This window comes from Tursiops truncatus, chromosome 18, assembly GCF_011762595.2.
Source record: "Tursiops truncatus isolate mTurTru1 chromosome 18, mTurTru1.mat.Y, whole genome shotgun sequence".
Lineage (NCBI taxonomy): Eukaryota > Metazoa > Chordata > Mammalia > Artiodactyla > Delphinidae > Tursiops > Tursiops truncatus.
The window spans coordinates 48,185,035-48,199,068 of record NC_047051.1 but is presented as its reverse complement, the minus strand read 5'-3'; the positions used below and the strand labels follow the sequence as shown (position 1 = coordinate 48,199,068).

General features: G+C 39.1%; 1 protein-coding gene across 3 annotated transcripts in view; it reads left to right on the top strand.

Moving 5' to 3' along the window:
• Nucleotides 1-13,465, top strand: part of TBC1D4 (TBC1 domain family member 4) — a 221,994-nt gene extending 208,529 nt beyond the window's left edge. For all 3 annotated transcript variants that reach the window (XM_073795301.1, XM_019921164.3, XM_073795300.1), the window contains 4 exons: nt 3,294-3,453; nt 5,429-5,598; nt 8,787-8,963; nt 11,120-13,465. In XM_073795301.1, the coding sequence (XP_073651402.1) occupies nt 3,294-3,453; nt 5,429-5,598; nt 8,787-8,963; nt 11,120-11,353 (741 nt within the window). In that variant the 3' untranslated portion in view covers nt 11,354-13,465. The remainder of the gene's footprint in view (nt 1-3,293; nt 3,454-5,428; nt 5,599-8,786; nt 8,964-11,119) is intronic.
• Nucleotides 13,466-14,034: the final 569 nt, after the last annotated feature.

Sequence of the window (14,034 nt, the reverse complement as noted above, 5' to 3'; positions counted from 1 at the left end):
TATATTTATGTCTAGTACTTTGATTTTTAGTTTTGTGCTCTGAAAAACAGTTGTTTGTTGAATTCACAATATAATTGGCTATTTTTAAGGCATTTTTATAGAACTAACTACTTAAGGATGATATCTTCTAGAGAAGGAAGTTCTGCTAGATTTAATAAAATGTTGGATGTATTTCACACCAAAAAGTGAAGCTGATATAACTGATCAAGGACCCACTACTCAATCTGTTACTGTGTAGATAAAAATTTAAATTAAAGCACAAATCACAGATTTGTTTATTATTTACTACTGCTTTACTTTTAGCTACCCCAAGCATGAGAGTTTAAAAGTTACTATAAGCTGCTTATAATTTCTTTTTTGAAATATGAGTAATCAATTCAGTTGCCAAATAAAATAATTTCTTCTTTCAGTACTAGAAACATTCAGACAGCACTTTTTTAAATTTTTTTTGCGATATGCGGGCGTCTCACTGCTGTGGCCTCTCCCGTTGTGGAGCACAGGCTCCGGACGCGCAGGCCCAGCGGCCATGGCCCACGGGCCCAGCCGCCCCGCGGCATGTGGGATCTTCCCGGACCGGGGCACGAACCCGTGTCCCCTGCATCGGCAGGCGGACTCTCAACCACTGCGCCACCAGGGAAGCCCCAGACTGCACTTTTTGCTTTAATCTCCTCTGTCAAGAAAAATATGCTGCTGGAATACCTTGGATATTAGAAATCACAGCTCGAGCTTTTGGCTCCATAACCTTGGAAGCCTAACAGTATCTTAGCAGTGCAGACTGCCTGGCAAGTTCCATCATAAATCCGATGCTGGGCTCAGCAAAGAGAGAAGTTCTTGCTTCTGAACTGGATGTGGTAGATTCCTTAGAATGGAAGCTTTTCTGGAATTGGTCTGAAATTAGGATGTGCCTTCCATGAGAGTCCTGAGCCAGGGCAGTTCTGATTTAAATTCCAAAAGCAATACCTTCCTATATGAGGAAAAATTACCATTTCCGTGTACGTATGGTGATACCAAAACACTCATGATAGAGAAATGTGCTCCATAGCTGTAGATGGACTTACACTGACTTGCTTTATGAACTCAGTTAAATGAACTTGGATTTGTGAACATAATAATAAAATAAAACAGTACTGTGTAAGTACTGCATTCTAACGCATTGAGCCACTATAGCTAAAAAGAAATGATACAAATGAGCTTATTTACAAAAGAGAAACAGACTCACAGACTTAGAGAATGAACTTATGGTTACCAGAGAAGAAGGGTGGAGGGAAGGGATAGTTAGGGAGTCTGGGATTGACATCTACACACTGCTGCAAAGGAAACCATCAACAGGACGCAAAGACAACCCTGAGAATGGGAGAAAATATTTGCAAATGAAGCAACTGACAAAGGATGAATCTCCAAAATATGCAAGCAGCTCATGCAGCTCAATATCAAAAACAAACAAACAAACAACCCAATCCAAAACTGGGCAGAAGACCTAAATAGACATTTTACAAAGAAGATATACAGATTGCCAACAAACACATGAAAGGATGCTCAGAATCACTAATCATTAGAGAAATGCAAATCAAAACTACAATGAAGTATCACCTCACACCAGTCAGAATGGCCATCATCAAAAAATCTGCAAACAATAAATGCTGGAGAGGGTGGAGAAAAGGGAACCCTCTTGCACTGTTGGTGGGAATGTAAATTGATACAGCCACTATGGAGAACAGTATGGAGTTTCCTTAAAAAACTAAAAACAGAACTATCATATGACCCAGCAATCCCACTACTGGGCATATACCCTGAGAAAACTGTAATTCAAAAAGAGTCACGTACCAAAATGTTCATTGCAGCGCTATTTACAATAGCCAGGACATGGAAGCAACCTAGATGTCCATCGACAGATGAATGGATAAAGAAGGTGGGACACATATATACAATGGAATATTACTCAGCCATAAAAAGAAACGAAATTGAGTTATTTGTAGTGAGGTGGATGGACCTAGAGTCTGTCATACAGAGTGAAGTAAGTCAGAAAGAGAAAAATAAATACTGTCTGCTAACACATATATATGGAATCTAAAATAAAAAAAAGAAAATGGTTCTGAAGAGCCTAGGGGCAGGACAGGAATAAAGATGCAGATGTAGAGAATGGACTTGAGGACACAGGGATGGGGAAGGGTAAGCTGGGACGAAGTGAGAGAGTGGCATGGACTTATATATACTAACCAATGTAAAATAGATAGCTAGTGGGAAGCAGCTGCATAGCACAGGGAGATCAGCTCAGTGCTTAGTGACCACCTAGAGGGGTAGGATAGGGAGAGAGGGAAGGAGATACAAGAGGGAGGATATATGTATATGTATAGCTGATTCACTTTGTTATAAAGCAGAAACTAACACACCATTGTAAAGCAGTTATACTCCAATAAAGATGTTAAAAAAAATATACCGTATGCTAACACATATATATGGACTCTAATAAAAAAAAAAAGAAAATGGTTCTGAAGAACCTAGGGGCAGGACAGGAATAAAGATGCAGACGTAGAGAATGGACTTGATGACACGGGGAGGGGGAAGGGTAAGCTGGGACGAAGTGAGAGAGTAGCATGGACATATATACACTACCGAATGTAAAATAGATAGCTGGTGGGAAGCAGCTACATAGCACAGGGAGATCAGCTCGGTGCTTGGTGACCCCCTAGAGGGGTGGGGTAGGGAGGGTGGGAGGGAGATGCAAGAGGGAGGGGATATGGGGATATATGTATACATATAGCTGATTCACTCTGTTATACAGCAGAAACTAACACAACATTGTAAAGCAGTTTTACTCCAATAAAGATGTTAAAAATAAAATAAAATAGATACCCAACAAGGACCTACTGTATAGCACAGGGATCTATGCTCAATATTATGTAACCACCTAAATGGGAAAAGAATTTGAAAAAGAATAGATACATGTATATGTATAACTGAATCACTTTGCTGTACACCCGAAACTAATGCAACATTGTTAATCAACTATACTCCAACATAAAATAAAAAGTTAAAAAAATACTACTTTTATTTCTCAAATATATGTGAATTAGTTATTAAATATTAGAGTAATAAAATTAAAGTTAGTGTATTTATGTACTCAGATAAATGCATAGTATTTTATTTTTCTTCTCCAAATTAACTTTAGATTCAAATTTATCAAATATCTGTGAATTAATTATTATTAGTGTTATAAAATTAAAGTTAGTGTATTTTATGTACACTCAGATAAATGCATAATATTTTATTTTTTTTCTCCAAATTAACTTTAGATTCAAATGTACCAGCTGTCCAGGCTCCTTCATGACTATCACAGAGATCTCTACAATCATCTTGAAGAAAATGAAATCAGCCCCAGTCTTTATGCTGCCCCCTGGTTCCTCACATTGTTTGCCTCTCAATTTCCATTAGGATTTGTAGCCAGAGTTTTTGGTAAGAGATGCTGATGATCCAGTGAAACAGTGTTATTTATTCCAAGGGATATACTTCTAGCCATAAGGTGCTCCAATTGTTTTATCAAGCATTACACAGAATCACAAAGTGCTAGTGGAATTTAGTAAATAAGTCTGGCTCTGTTCTGAGAGTAATTTGAAGCCATATTGGTCTTAAATAAAATTGAAATTCAAAGCGAAAGAAGAATTGAGCTTCTTTATTTGAGTAAGCTGTAATGGAGTTCTTATTTTCTTTTATACCTAAAAAATCACAGTATAATGAATTAAGGATTTACTCTGTATGATTTTTTAGATTTTTAAACACATCTTTACTACCTCTTTTTATTTTCCTTCCCCACTGTCCTCTTCAACCTGGATTCAAAACACAGAGAAACATGTTCTCTAACTGGGTTAACAGAAGTACATTTTCCAATGTTGTTTCTAATGGCATTTTGGTTTTTTTTTTTTTTTTTTTTTTTTTTTTGCGGTATGCGGGCCTCTCACTGTTGTGGCCTCTCCCGTTGTGGAGCACAGGCTCCGGACGCGCAGGCTTAGCGGCCATGGCTCACGGGCCCGGCCGCTCCGCGGCATGTGGGATCTTCCCGGACCGGGGCCCAAACCTGTGTCCCCTGCATTGGCAGGCGGACTCTCAACCACTGCGCCACCAGGGAAGCCCTACAGTGTCTTTCTTATTGGGGGCTGTGGTTTTGAAGGTTAAACACTGCATTAGCACTAATACAATTTATAGGCAAAGTGCAGCAAAAGAGTATAACCGAGATGCACGGAATCGAATGTTTACCAAATTTCTCTTCTTGAGTATACACGATTGCTTTTCTCCAGGGAAGTTTTCTTTGGAGCTTGGGTTCCTATTTATGGGTCTTCTATAAATCTTTTCATTTATATATTTGCTTCTCAGAAAATAGCTTATCAAATCAAAATATTTAGGGTATCTCTAAATATTTACAGTATCTCTCTTTGATCTACCCTTGGAAGCTTGATAACAGAATTCAGGAAACAAATCTCCCCAGTCGTCTGTTTTTTGCTAAGAGAATATGAATGATGCTGTCAGCTCTACGATAGGTGCTCCATTCTTTTCTTAGAATTTAGTGAAGAATAGAGACTGTCAGCAAAGGGAAAGAGGCATGAGCAAGAAGAATGACCATGTTTGAAGTAATTGTTCCACGGTTCCCTCATTTTTAACGACCCCCTCTTTATTATTGATTGTGGAATGGCATGGACTGAGAGGAACGCTCATACAAAAGTATTTAGTACTTTTCAAAACTATTGCATGTTTGTATTTGTTAGGAAGCAAAGTTCAGGGTTAGGGTAGCTTTTCTTTTTCTCTTCTGATTTAGGTTATATACTGGTTTTGATTTTTCTTTTAAAGTTTTTTTTTTTTTTTAAATTGCTGCTCTAGTACCGTCTTTAGAATTAGACAGTCTCGGGTTCACAGCAGTTTCCAGCTCTTTTATTAGTTGTTTGGCTTGCACACATATTAACTGCTTCATTTAGTTTTTTATTCTGGTCATGAGAGTTTACATAGTCCTAATTGGTTATGTTGATTTGTTTCTGTATTCCCTTTGTGAAGAAAAATCTAAATATCAATGGATTCAGTGTTATTGAGGTATACCTAGTCTCCATTAAATTGGGCAATAAAAATTATAAATGCATGGGCAAACATATATAATTTATCTTTTTCTTTTTACCCTGCCCTTTATCTGAGGTTCCTAAATAAGTAAGACTATTTAAACAACTGTTTTTTTGTTCCAGTCATATTATTATTTATTTCAAATCTAGGTGATTTTGACCAGTTTTATTTTGCAAAATATTCTGTGGTTCTGTTGCAGTAATTAAAACAACACACACGCACACACACGCAAAAAACACACCAAAAAAACCCTTTAACACACAGAGGTCACTTTTTACAATAGTAGATGCATAATTTTGATCATGAAAATTATCTCTCTTTTTTTCAGATATTATTTTTCTTCAGGGAACTGAAGTTATATTTAAGGTTGCCCTCAGCCTGCTGAGCAACCAAGAGGCACTCATAATGGAATGTGAAAACTTTGAAAATATTGTTGAGTTCCTTAAAAGCACGCTCCCTGATATGAATTCCTCTGAAATGGAAAAACTTATCACCCAGGTATGAGTTAAATGGTAATAATAAGATATAAGATGAGACAGCAGTTTCTCTACTAATTATTTATTAAATGTTTTAGCATAAAGATGTAGTTTTGCTTGACAGGTTTTTTTTCTTTTTGATTTGATCAAATACATTTTATCTAGAAACGAGACTACTGTGTAATTTCTCCCTTGTGACATTGTTTGTGAGGCTGTGTCTGGGCAAGGTGGTTCAGTGCTACATCATGAGTTTTTCAGGAACCTTCCAACTTAGACCAATGGTGAGACTGAAGATAGAACTGACAGAGTTAGGAGTACCTAATAAATAAGTAAGCTGAGACTCACTTACCTCTGTAATATTGTGAATTCTGTTTTAAAATATATAAGGAGTATATGTGACAAGAGCACAGACTTTAGAATTAGACAGTCTTGGGTTTACATCAGTTTCTAGCTCTTTTATTAGTTGTTTGGCTTGCATACATCACCCTAATCTTCTGAACCCTAGCATTCTCACCTCCAAAATGAGACAATTCTGATCCAAGAGGTTTTGTGTGGTTTAAATGAAACTTGCTGTATCAGTCAGGGTCCCTTGCAGGAAACAGAGTCTACCTCCAATGATTCAAAGGAAGGTACCATTTACAGGGGTGTAGGCAGGGTTAAGGGAACTGGGCACAGATGTCTAGGTACCCAGGAGCTAGTAACAGAGGGAAACTGTTCATACCCATGGTGCTTCTCCCATCAGGAGAAGGATGACAGAACAATGTTACCAGGCCTAGCGAGTACCAGAGCTCTGGAGGTTGCTGTGCTCTTGGTGAGCCAGACAGGGAAGGAGCAGGGAAGAAGTACCCGACCTCTTTCCCCTGCCCCTTTTGATCTCCTGATGACTTTTCCCATTGGCCATACCTAACCAGAAGCCTGCAACAAGGAAAACAGGTCACGGGGGTCTGCCTCCCAGGGTTCAGAGAATGGATGAGGGCAGAGAATGGATCTAGGAAGCAAATGGAGGGTAATCAGCACACCGTATATCTAGTCCCTGGCTCTTCATAGGTAAGTGGTAGTTATATATTGTTGTTCAGATGACATGAATACACTTAAGACCAGATTTGTAGATACAGCAGTCATGCCTTATGAGTATTGATAACATTTAAATTTACCACTTTCCTAGAGGCCCTTAGGGTAGCAGATAAAAGACAGAGTTTAGAGCAAGAGAAAGGGAGTTTGAGATCTTGTGCTGGTGTCCAGCTATCTACTAGCTGTGTGACTTTGGGCAAGTTACAACCTCTCTGAGTTTCAACTTCCTCTCCTGCAAAATGGGAATAACATCGTTTTTAGGAGCAAATGTAACCAATTCAGTTGAAGAATTTTGTACACTATTATTCACTCTGTAAGAAAAACTCATATTATTACACATAAAATTTTCTTTCCACTATGTGGAATTGAAATCACAAGCAGATTATTCTGTAAATATCTATGAACAGTTTTTATTTGTTAAAATGCTCTGGGGCTTCCCTGGCGGCGCAGTGGTTGAGAGTCCGCCTGCTGATGCAGGAGACACAGGTTCGTGCCCCGGTCCGGAAAGATCCCACATGCCGCAGAGCAGCTGGGCCCATGAGCCCTGGCCTCTGAGCCTACGCGTCCGGAGCCTGTGTTCCGCAACGGGAGAGGCCACAACAGTGAGAGGCCTGCATACAGCCAAAAAAAAAAAAAAAATGCTCTGGAAACTGAAAAATATAACTTTTACTTACACATTCACTTGTTTACTAATTCTTCAGAAATATCTTTTTGGACTGGCAAGCAGCGATTGTGCTTTTAGAGAGAGACGATACCTGATTTGAAATCAGATCACCTCTCTTCTAAAATTAATGAGGGAATTGCCTAGCTTTAGAGATTATTACTACGATTAATGGATAGAATTTATAGGCTGGTAGATTTGGACTTGATATTAGAGATCATTTTCTAACAAATAGAGTTGAATATGCAATGAACTGTTAATATTAAAGGAGGCTTTGATGAATAAATAAATAAAGTTTATTTATGGTCACTGTAAAAAGCACAAATAATGCAGAACAGCACCAAGAAGAAAGTAGAAGTAACTACAGATCTCAAAACCTTGAGATTTAAAGCCTTTTAAATATCCTTTTATAATCTCTTTAATTATATACACAAATAAATATGTATACAGTTTTACTTAAGTGAAATCTTACTATGCATGCTATTGTATAACCTGATTTTTTAATAAAATATTTGCAGAGTATTGGATGTTTTTCCATGCCAATAAATGTAGATCCATGCCCTCATTTTTAATGGTTGTGTAGTAGTCCTTTGTGTTCATACCCACTGCATAGGGAAAAGATGATGCTTGTTTGAGGGGAATAACCAGGTTGTCTCGAAATATCATTTAAATTCTAAGATTTGAGTATCTCTAACAGTAGGAGGGTAAGTCAGCAAGTGAGATTTTTCTCACTGTAGGTTTCTTTTCTCCCTACACTGTTAGTGTAGATACAGATGCTTAAATGGCAGCTGCGGCCTCACTTTCCCTCACCAGTTTAGACTAAGGAGGAGTTGCCTGTCCTCTGACTTCTAAGCAAACTGTTCCTAGTGGGTGGCGATATGGGAGAGCAGAGGTAGCCCCAATTAAATAGCTCTGTACAGTGTCCAGGGTTTCTGAAGATTTTGAATTTAGAAGATTCTCTCTATGGTAGGATATGTTAGTGACTTCCAAGAGGCTCACATAGATTAGCAAGTAGATGAAAATATTTAGCATAAGACCTTTCTGCCCCATTGACAAACAATTAGAAAGGCTTTTGGTCTCATTATTATAGAAATACCCTTTGCAATCGTGCTTATAACCAGCAAAGATGATCATCTGCTTCCCTGAGTAACTCAGGGAAGAGTTACTCAGTAACTAATGTTGTTTATGTGGTGGGCTACATTTTGGGAGACCATTTCTAGATTATGTATATTTTGGTTGCAAAATATCTTTGAGCATTAACTTTTTCTAGTCTTGGCCTTATGAGAATGTTTCAATTGTATAGAAATCATCTGTTTGTTCTTAACTTGACAGTCACACTTGTTATTCTTCCTTTTGATATGTCATACTATTCTTCATTAATAAGTATTGGGAAATCTACCTGAAGTACCCTAGATACACAGACTGTATCTTGGTGCACATCCTGAAGGTCAGACTAACCCACGGTGTTTTCACGGCAGGTTTTTGAGATGGATATTTCTAAACAGTTACACGCCTATGAGGTGGAGTATCACGTGCTGCAGGATGAGCTCCAGGAATCTTCCTATCCCTGCGAGGAGAGCGAACCCATGGAGAAGTTGGAGAGGGCCAACAGCCAACTGAAAAGACAAAACATGGACCTCCTAGAAAAATTACAGGTAAAGAGATAACAATTTGATCAAAAACGCACTTGGATGCCTCCTTGCCTGCACAGAACCATACCAGAAAGGATGGAGCTGTGGTGTGGATTGAACCATTGCTGACTGTGGGCCTGTGTATTGGACTGTGTCCAAGTGCTCTGGGGGCTGCAAATGCACATGTCAATTTGAGTACCAATTGAGAGAGGAAATCTGCTCTCACGAAATAGTTAAATGGCAGCTGAAAGCAGAATCTCGTTCAATACTTACTGGGTGTTGTACATGTTTGGTTTCAGTTCAAGGGAGGAGGGATTGACTATAGGAAGCTGGGAAAGCTGTAGGGGACTTGGCCTGGAGCTGGACTCCGGAGGGTTGGTGGGAGAAAGGAGTGAGCAGTAGTGGGTGTTTAAATAAGGAGGATGTGGCAGAGCAGTAGAGGAAGCTTAACATCAGTTTAAGATTTACGTTGGGGCTTCCCTGGTGACACAGTGGTTGAGAGTCCGCCTGCCGATGCAGGGGACGCGGGTTCGTGCCCCGGTCCGGGAAGATCCCACAAGCTGCAGAACGGCTGGGCCCGTGAGCCATGGCCGCTGAGCCTGCGTGTCCAGAGCCTGTGCTCCGCAACGGGAGAGGCCACAGCAGTGAGAGGCCCGCGTACCGCAAAAAAAAAAAAAAAAAAAAAAAGATTTACGTTGGAGCGCAGTGGGATAAACAGGATGGAGACAGAACTGTAGATAACTTTCAGGGTTAAGCAGAAGAACACGGCTTTAATCACGTTGAGAAGGAAATCTCTCGAAGTTTTTGAACCATATTTTAGAAAGATCAATCTGGAAATCTTGATGAGGACAGATTAGAATGGGGAGAGAAGGTGGGGAGAGAAGGTAGGGCGACCAGCTAGCAATTATTTGCAGAAATCTGACTGGGGATGATGACAGCTGTCTAGAGTAAAACTCACAGAAATGGAAAGAAAAGGAGACATTTTTGAGAGAATTGAATTAAAACATTGGTAACACATAATCCGTGCCATCAGGGAGTTTACAGTTATTTTGGAATATAAAATATTAGCTATTTGTCAATGCACCCTTACCAATGTGTAAGCGATTTAGTATAAATTAATATTACGCACCTGCAACCTGTATGAAGTGCGCTGTGTATCCAAGCCCTGAGGGGTGGGGCTTCAGTGTGACCAGAGGATGGGGAGGTGAGAAGGTGAAGCTGGGGGCTGGGGGATGGGGGAGGTGGAGCTTAAGTGCTGAGTTAGAGCTTAAGTGTTCCACGGCTCATTGGTTTCTGCTTACCCGCCACTTCCCCAGCACTGCGCATGTCCCCACACTAGAGGACACTAAAACTCTGCTTCGATGTGCAGTGAATCCTCTGACAAAGATAGCTAGGAGAGAAACAGCTGAGAAATGAGGGTCTCTAGAGTAGTTGCTCCCAGAGAAGGAACTCAGGCTTCCTTCGCTTCATGTATGTTAGCTCTGGCCCATAGAAAATTTTATGCCTTTTCCTGTTCCAAAAAAGAGCCAACAATGTCTATTTTCAGAAAGAAAAACAGTTGGGGTATTGACCCTTATTGCTAGGATGTTTCAGTGGTGATTAATTGAGCATTTCCTTATTAGGGAAAGTGGGTTTGCACCTGCTTTATATTATAATGATTTTTATTAATGGTTACAGACGTTTTCATTCACAGTTCAATGTTCTCATCACCTCTGGGTTCCCAAGTTACGTGGGCACACCCGACACCTGTTAAAACTGATAGGGTCCTAAGTATGTGTTGAGAAAACCCTGCATTTCCACTCAGAGGGCAAAAAGCCTCTTTTAGTACTTCAGGGCAGTCAGCAATCTCCTGTTTCTCCCTGTCAGATTCCAGTCACTCCAGGAGAAGACCTGTGTGTGGAGTGAGGACCCTCAACCACTGTGGGACGTTGATTTAATTTTGCATTTTTGGTGTATTCAGTGAAATGACATGTATTTTGTTAGTACCCTAGTTATATTTTTTGAGAAACCTAAAGAAATCTCCATTTCATGGGAGGTTTCAGAGTATTTGCTTCTTATACTGTTTTATTAAGTAATATGACATGATTAGTTAACATGTGTAAGGTCTGGCTGCTGCTATGATGAAGAACCAAAACCTTCAAATTTTTGATTTGGAGGATTTTGTTTTTTGCCCCAAACAGATAGCTCATGCTAAAATCCAGACCTTGGAATCCAACCTGGAAAATCTTTTAACCAGAGAGACCAAAATGAAGTCTTTGATCCGGACCCTGGAACAAGAGAAAATGGCTTATCAAAAGGCAGTGGAGCAAATTCGGAAGCTGCTGCCAGCAGACGCTCTGGCCAATTGCGAACCGCTGCTGAGAGACTTCAACTGCAACCCTAACAGCAAAGCCAAGACAGGAAACAAGCCATAACTGAAGACGTGCCCCCCCAGCAGGAAGTGCTCTGAGGATGCTACCGACAGAAGGAGTGTGCATGCCGCTGGCCCAGAGCTGACAGAACCACTGAACTGGTTCCGAGCCCAAGTCAGAGCCGGTAACCCTCGCTCTCCTTAGAGCATGCCAGTTCTAAGCCATTGTACATATGTAGACTGTTTTTTGCTGTCCTTGTTGACTATGTACATATATATATATAACGGACATAAAGAGTTCATGCTTTCACATAAAGGAGTAGTGTATATTTAGAGCAGTTTTTTAAAAAAAATCAACACTTCATGAAATCCAAACCAAAGGGAAGTTAAAATGAAATTCCCCTTGGACCCATGTGAAATCATTTGTTTTTGTAGTGAAACAAAGCTAGAACATCTTTGTATATTGAAATATACTTGAAAAAAATGAATGTATTTTTTTCTCCAAAGAACAGCATGTTTCACTCAGTGCTGGAGAGGTGGAAACATTTGTGTCGCTTTATGTGCATCTGTCTTAAAATCTACGGACATCTTTTATATATATATATATGTATATGAGGAAAATGACTGACTGCCAGTCAGGCTCCTTATGGGTTTTTCAGGAACGTAGGGGCCGTCCCCTGCTGCCTGCTTTGTGCCAACGAGCATGTTGCATCTACATGCATTCTGAGTCTGGTCAGGCATTACTTTAGGTGGAAGGAGAAAGCAAGACTGTGGCTGAGTTTGCCCACCCAGCTCAAAGTGAAAGAGAACACTACTGATTTTCTAGTAAATTAGACCAGCATTGTTACTTAAACTAAAAATATCAGTCCTCAAAAATTTAATTTAGGACCTAAATTGTCTAGATGTACTTTCTACCTTTTTATTCAAATTATTCCTACAGTTGTGAATGAACTCCCCTTTCCTTGGTGCCACAGTTGGTGATAAGGATTTGCCATTTCCCACTAAAATGTAGGCACTCTTACCTTAGTTCTCTCTACCTTAAATGGAAGATAAGGAAATGAAATTATGATTGGTTTTCTAAAGATGATGTACTGTGTTGAGATACGTTGTTGTTGTTGTTGTTGTTTTTTTGCCAATTGACAGGTCTGATAAGCTTGTAATCATCTTCCCCTTCCATGTGACAACTTATGAGAACTGTGGGATATTTTAAGTAAACTGTTGAAATCCATGGGAAGGGAAGGAGAAAGCCCTTCTGAAACCTACAACTCTGCGTTTGGACGCCTGACTTTCTCAGTCTACAGATAGATTATTCGTAGACATTCATGCATGCTGGGTGAATAGAAGGAAAGTAACTTAAAAATTAAGTTACATGGAATTTCTCCATTTCAGAGATGATTCTATGATAGTGCCTCGGAAAGTTGATAACAGCGTTTTTGCCTTTCCAAACAATATTTTTCGTTACTGCTTTTCGCAGTACTTGTATCATCACAGATGGATTACCTGGGATAATTTTCTTCAGAGAGAGTTTGTTATACACAAGCTACAATGTATTATAGAGTAGAAGAATAAAGCTCTAAAGGTTTCAGAAAACCTTGATGAGCAGATGATAAGCATCTCAAACCCCATTACTCAGTGTAATATAGTGACTCTTGTTACAAATCAGCATGCCCTCTAATCCAGGCAGTTTCTCAAAAGAAAATGAAGTCTTACTAGTAAAGTTAAGGTAATTTCTAAGTTCTAGAAAATGCTGACCCAATCAGTTGGGGCCACCAACTCTTTTGTTGCTTGGATTTCCCTCAAATTTCTCTATTTGTAGGAGAGGTATTTTCCTATGAGGAATATGACAAATATTATCTGGTTACTGTCTGGTGATGAAAATTACCTCATGTGTAATACACAGGTGGTAGCCAGGGAATCTTCAAGTTGGGAAAAGAAACTTTTCCTTTCAGTTGTTCCGTTTAAAGTAAATTTTATTCTGGGTGTTCAAAGTCAACGTTAGAGTTGTACTATGGTGTTCGGAGCTTAAGTTGTGTTGGATACAATATTTCTTTTGAAAATGAATTTTTCTTTTGTGATCTTTTAAATGTTGCCACGATTATGCTTCATGCATTGTTACATCTTCATCCTATCAATGTAATGTCTAGTTCATTTCCAATAAATACATTGCTGCAGTTTCCTTGGCTTATTGGTTTTACTTTTGTTCATAGTAAAAGAGAAGGTGGTCTTGGCTAGAGTCCTTTATAAAATCTGCACGGGTTGGATTGCTGCTACTTAAAATTTGCACACTGATAATTCTTTGAATCAGAGACAACAAAGATAATTTTTAGAAACATTTATGAAAGTACATGGTCAGTCATTCAGTGCTAATTTTCAACTTCTTTCCCAATGGAGCCTTTTGCTGATAAATGTAAAAAAAGACAACCACACTGACAGTACTGCATTCTACCCCGTTTGTTTTTTATGCTCCCTCATAGACAGCAAGAGAGAAAAAGAGGATAAGAAAATACAAAACTTTTAAATTGGGTTAGCTCCCAAATAAAAGGATTAAAGGCACTTATTGGTGGATATGATATGAATGTGTTTACATAAAAATATGTTTCAGAATATTTTCAAGCATGTTTGGATTTCAGTAAAAGGATACTGTATCTTCTTGCTAACTTTAGGACTAAATCTTTTAAGTATTTTGTACTATATGTAGTAGTTTGAGGAGCCAGTGTAGGCTTAGGTAGAATGGTCTCTTAATAT